The 5177-nt window shown below is 46.8% G+C and overlaps 1 protein-coding gene across 4 annotated transcripts; it reads right to left on the bottom strand.

Moving 5' to 3' along the window:
- Positions 1-723: 723 nt before the first annotated feature.
- On the bottom strand, positions 724-5165 carry LOC125530734 (retinitis pigmentosa 1-like 1 protein). Of its 4 annotated transcripts, none has more exons than XR_007292988.1 (4): positions 2818-5165; positions 2566-2696; positions 2169-2226; positions 724-1126 (listed from the first exon to the last, which is right to left on the bottom strand). XR_007292988.1 is itself a non-coding variant. In XM_048695133.1 (4 exons), the coding sequence occupies exons 1-4, from the start codon at positions 5151-5153 to the stop codon at positions 1080-1082; spliced, it is 2610 nt and encodes an 869-aa protein (XP_048551090.1). In that variant the 5' UTR covers positions 5154-5165; the 3' UTR covers positions 724-1079. The 4 variants fall into 4 exon arrangements, 2 of the variants coding, with proteins under 2 accessions (XP_048551090.1, XP_048551091.1); XM_048695133.1 differs by having other exon boundaries at positions 724-1129; positions 2566-2731; XM_048695134.1 differs by having other exon boundaries at positions 2566-2731.
- Between the last annotated feature and the right edge of the window lie 12 nt (positions 5166-5177).

Genomic DNA, 5177 nt, shown 5'->3' with positions numbered 1-5177 from the left:
CTCCGTTCCAAATTACTCTTCGCGGAAATGGATGCATCTAAAACTAAAATACATCTACATACATCCATACCTGCGACAAGTAATTTGGAACGGAGGGACCATGATTTGGTTTGGTTTTGGTCCAACACGATTCAGTAATAATTCAGGTAGTTAGTTGGTTGCTATACCTATACATACAGCAGACCTTCTTACCCTGCCACCACCAACATCTTGCCTTGCATCACTTCAGAAAAAAAAAACATCTTCCATCAAAATGGCATTGCAGCAGCAGAGTGCTGTTCCTCTCAAATCAGGGACACACCAAGCAAGGAAAAAGCCCGACAAATGTTGTCTTGTTAGGCTGGTGCTGGAACACACCAACCAAATTACCACCCATTCATATTCATTCATTCATTGCCACATTTCTTCTCTTCTGTTTGGCCATCTATCTCGGCTCGACGACTCATCGGCCGCAAGCAGGCCGGGTCTCCAGCACGCTTCTGTTTTGGCACTTCACAAGCTGAATCAGGAGGAGCTCATGAACCTCTCACACAGATGGCCCTATTCGCAGAGCCTTCTTTCACAAGGTGCATCAGGAGGGTCATAACACACAATGGAATGGTTAGATGAACAAGACTCCCTACATTTTGCAGCCAAAACTGTAGGAGCAGAGCTGCTGGCAGACGAGCCTCCGGTGCCCTTTTTGCAGCACTTCGCAAGGTGAATCAGGAGGAGAGCAACACGGAACATAACGGTTGGTTAGACCAACAGGACTCGGTATCATTTTGCAGTCAAAACTGTAGGAGGAGCGGCTGGCTGTCAACAAGCTACAGGGCAGTGTTTGCTTACCCTGTACCAGAGGAGGCACCACCAGCCACTTCTTCCTGGACCAGCAAGGAAATGTGACTTCTTTCAACTCAACTAGGGATCTAACAACCAGACTAGCCTACCTAGCATAAGACCACATAGTACAGACCAACAGCGACCGGTCGACCGGCTCCAGCGCCCGGCCTTCGACGGTCCAGGATAACTAACAACAGACAGACAGACAGACAGTAAGCTGGAGCACAAGTTACAACACACCATGGCTGGCTAGCTCATCAGGACTTCCCCAGCTCGGATGACGGCAGGTCCCACACGTTGATCACTTCTGGCCAAAAAAGGGAAAGAAAAGAAAACATTATTAAGGCGGAAGACATGGCCTGAAAATAACTAGCAGCGAAGCAGATCTGTAGAATTCACTCCCCGCAGCCCAAGGTTCAGTTCTGTTGAATAAAGCATGGACAAGAAATGAACAAGCATATGTTTTGGCACAGGCACACAGGAAGATTCATGGTTGACAAACTAGTCACCGAGCATGGAAAAGACTACCAAGAAAAGTTGTTTCAGTAAGCGGTAAACACGGCCTGAAAATAGGAGATAACATAGTTGCAGCACCCTGGCAGAAACAAGATTTGTAGAAACTAGATACCGCATCCCAGGGTAGGTTCAGTTAAACATAGCATGCAGGATACATGAACAAACATAACTGTAGAGTTGTTTCAGTAAGTTAGCACAGGCACACGTACAGGAACCCAGGACGAAAGCCAAGACAAATTGGCAAACTAGTCACCAGGTATGGAAAAATATATAGATCATCGAATGGGGATATGGCGCAGCCGTATTATAACACATACAGACTAAGCAGAAAAAGAGCAAATATCTTTGTACGGAACTGAAAACGTGCTCTGTAAAAGAATAACATGGTATTCATATTCCTATGCAAATAAAACATGGTTTTCATATAAACAGAAAATAATGGAAAATAGTCGGTCCACCTAAAGAAATGACCTGCGCTTATATCACTAAATGACATGATGTTGCTGTAATCCATGTGGGCATGCAAATGACTCTTGGAACCATTTCAGAAAAGAAAATTAAATAATGCCTCCAGCAGTACAGGCAGTACAGGCAGCTATCATGCATATGTGGCTTGGTCCAAAAGTTCAACGGAATATCAGCATACATATTAATCGAGCGGCCAGGAATGTGCACCCAAGTTAACTAATCTACACAAGCTTCATCCACATATATATATGGTAAAAATTTGAGACAAACCAGGCTGGCAACGCTCCAGTTTCAGCAAGAACAAACATAAAAGCTGGGAAAGGAAATTTGCACATTTCCAGAAGTGAAGTGGGAGAGCTTACCTAATGGTATCTTGTCAAACGCACCACCATATAGGATGCCATCATCACTGGGAATTCCCTGGTGAAATGAGAAACCGTTTAAATATCTTACTTAAAGAGATAACGACAAAAAGGTATGAATACAGGACAGAAATGCAATGCTGGGGATCACAGTTAGAGAAGAACAATGACGAAGTGCGGTACTGAGAGATGCCAATAAGAGCATGAACAGACTGATTTGGTAATTACCCCTTGAGCATGTGACTATATGGGCAAATCATTGGTGAGAAGCGCAACCCCTAGTATTAAAGAAAGTTGTACAGTAACAGTTACCCTCTCTAGCTAGTTTACTGGCTGCACGAAGAATAATGAACGAAAATGAGGGCACAGATATATTCTTTCAAAACAGCCATCTCACCTGTGCATTGACAGCTCCCATCCCAGTCCACCTATTCCCGGAATGTGGTGGAACCGATGAAGAAGATGCTGGGATGTTAGTCTGATGGTCAGGAAAGCTTGCGGCTTGCTCGTCTTGAGAACACATACGTTCTGGCAGAAAATTATCCACGTGTAAGGCATCACTTCTGTATAGTGGACATGTTCAAATGTAAAAGATTGCCCTCTCCCCCCCTGAGATTTGCGACAAAAAGAATGATGAAAGAAAGCTTACTTGGGTTCTAAGAACTCTCTGGTACCAGGCTGCTCTGCATAATCATCATCATCGTCGTCGTCATCCAAATTAATTATAGGAATCATCATTTGGCCATTGTCCAGGCTGCGAAGTGTAGCTTGTCTCTTTGCAGCCCGGTCCATTTGCCCATCCTTCAACTGGCCCCCATCAACTGCAGATTTATTAACTGAATCATCTGTTAGTAGCATCTGTTCACCGTTCAGATCACAATGATCCAAGTCATGCACAACTGTAACATGATCTAGAAGCATTTGTTCCTCCTTTATCTGGTGATTAACGTCTGCAGCACGATCAGGTAGGAATTGCTCATTCTCCACCTGCTCCTCCCCATCTTGCTTTAGCATTGTTTCCTCATTGTTTAAAAGCATTTGCTCGCCCTCCTGCTGTTGATCACCCTGTCCATGCTCATCGGCTATCTGATTTATAAGCATCTGCTCGCTGTTCTGGTAGTTCCTATCCAAATCATGCATGACAATACCCTGATTTAGAAGCACCTGATCATCCTCGAACTGTTGGTTTTCATCTGCACGTTTATCTTGAACTTGAGTATCTGGAGGATCAGAGTATGCTTGCTGACTCATCTGACCAACTAAATCAGGCAGAGAATCAGAAGCATGTTCTTCAGGAGGATCACCGGGAATCTCAGTCACTTCACAGCTCTCACGAGTTCCGTCGACATTGAGGTCAAAAATTTGATACCAAGCCGGCAGCTCTTCTTCATCTCTAGTAGGATCACCATCAGCAGCTTCAATTTCAATTTGTGGAGTTTCCTCGACAAGTTCAGATTCATGTTCAGTTTGCGGAGCCTCCATTTCACCTGCCACTTGAAGTTCAGTTCCAAGCTCAATTTCCATTTGTGGAGTTTCCTCGACAAGTTCAGTTTCAGGTTCACTTTGCGGAGCCTCTATTTCACCTGCCACTTGAAATTCAGTTCCAAGTTCACTTTGCGGAGCCTCCATTTCACCTACCACTTGAAGTGCACTTCCAAGTTCACTATGCAGAGCCTCCATTTCACCTGCTACTTGAAGTTCAGCCTCAGGTTCACTTTGTGGAGCCTCCATTTCATAGGCAACTTGAAGTTCAGCCTCAGGTTCACTTTGTGGAGCCTCCATTTCATCGGCAACTTGAAGTTCAGCTTCAGATTCACTTTGTGGAGCCTCCATTTCACTTGCAACTTGAAGTTCAGCTTCAGGTTCACTTTGTGGAGCCTCCATTTCACTTGCAACTTGAAGTTCAGTTTCAGGTTCACTTTGAGGAACCTCCATTTCACCTGCAACTTGAAGCTCAGTTTCACGTTCACTTTGCGGAGCCTCCACTTCATCGGTACCTTGAAGTTCAGTTTCAAGTTCACTCTGCGGAGCCACTATTTCAGCTGCAACTTGAATTTCAGTTTCAGGTTCACTCTGCAGAACCTCCATTTCATTTCTAACTTGAAGTTCAGTTCCAAGTTCACTCTGCAGAGCCTCCATTTCACCTCTAACTTGAAGTCCAGTTTCAGGTTGACTTTGCGGAGCCTCCGTTTCACCTCTAACTTCAGAACAACCACTGTTGTCAGCCACTGGTTCAATCAGGCATGCATCCACACGCGCAACGCCCGCCTCCGTGTCCTCCTCGACGTCGCTGAGCTGGGGCTGCGTGTGCCCCGGTTCCTCATCAGGCTGTGATGGATGAACATCCACCATGGACAGTTGGTGGCTGGCATTTATTTCAGCAGCATCAGCATCAGCATCATTCAAGCCAGCAACAGCAGCAGTCTCATCGTCCTGACCATTGTCCTCTGTTTCCATCTCTTCATATTCATAGGTGACACCATCATCATCTTCACCATGATCATCTGATTCCACAACCTCCTCATACTCATACTCTGCCTCTTCATCTTCATGTCTGGCACCATCATGCTCTGGTTCCACCGCAGCTTCATCTTCACGGCCGGCACCGTCAGTCGCCTCCACCATCACCACCTCCGAGCGAGGAATCTTTGGATCCATTGGCAGTTCATCGACATCATCGCCGTCCACATCACCGTCGCGGCTGGCAACAGTTGCAGGCTCTGCTGGCACCTTGCTCTGATCCAGATCGCCACTGCGTGGCTGATCGAAATCACCACCGCGTGGTCGCCAGTCTGGATCCCTCCGGCCGCCGCTGTAAGAGCTCCTGGGCCTGGTTCTGCTCCGGCTCCGGCTTCTACTCCTGCTTCTGCTCCTCCGCTTGCGGTCCAGTCTGCGGTCAACAGAGGGCCGGCGGTCATCGATGGGGGCCGGCCGGCGGTCGTCGCTGGAGGCCCGGCGGTCGTTCTGCGAGTAGGAGCGTGACATGGCGGGTCTCCTCTTCTCGTCGTA

Source organism: Triticum urartu, unplaced genomic scaffold, assembly GCF_003073215.2.
Source record: "Triticum urartu cultivar G1812 unplaced genomic scaffold, Tu2.1 TuUngrouped_contig_6525, whole genome shotgun sequence".
Lineage (NCBI taxonomy): Eukaryota > Viridiplantae > Streptophyta > Magnoliopsida > Poales > Poaceae > Triticum > Triticum urartu.
This window is presented reverse-complemented; position numbering and strand designations above follow the sequence as displayed.

What these genes read in the sequence shown, in the direction of transcription:
- LOC125530734 (XM_048695133.1), bottom strand. Translation starts at nt 5,153, where the DNA reads ATGTCACGCTCCTACTCGCAGAACGACCGCCGGGCCTCCAGCGACGAC. An exon ending in AGAGAGTTCTTAGAACCCAA is followed by an intron (nt 2,732 to 2,817) that starts GTAAGCTTTCTT and finishes TCCACTATACAG; the next exon opens with AAGTGATGCCTTACACGTGG. An exon ending in GTTTGACAAGATACCATTAG is followed by an intron (nt 1,130 to 2,168) that starts GTAAGCTCTCCC and finishes TTTTTTGGCCAG; the next exon opens with AAGTGATCAACGTGTGGGAC.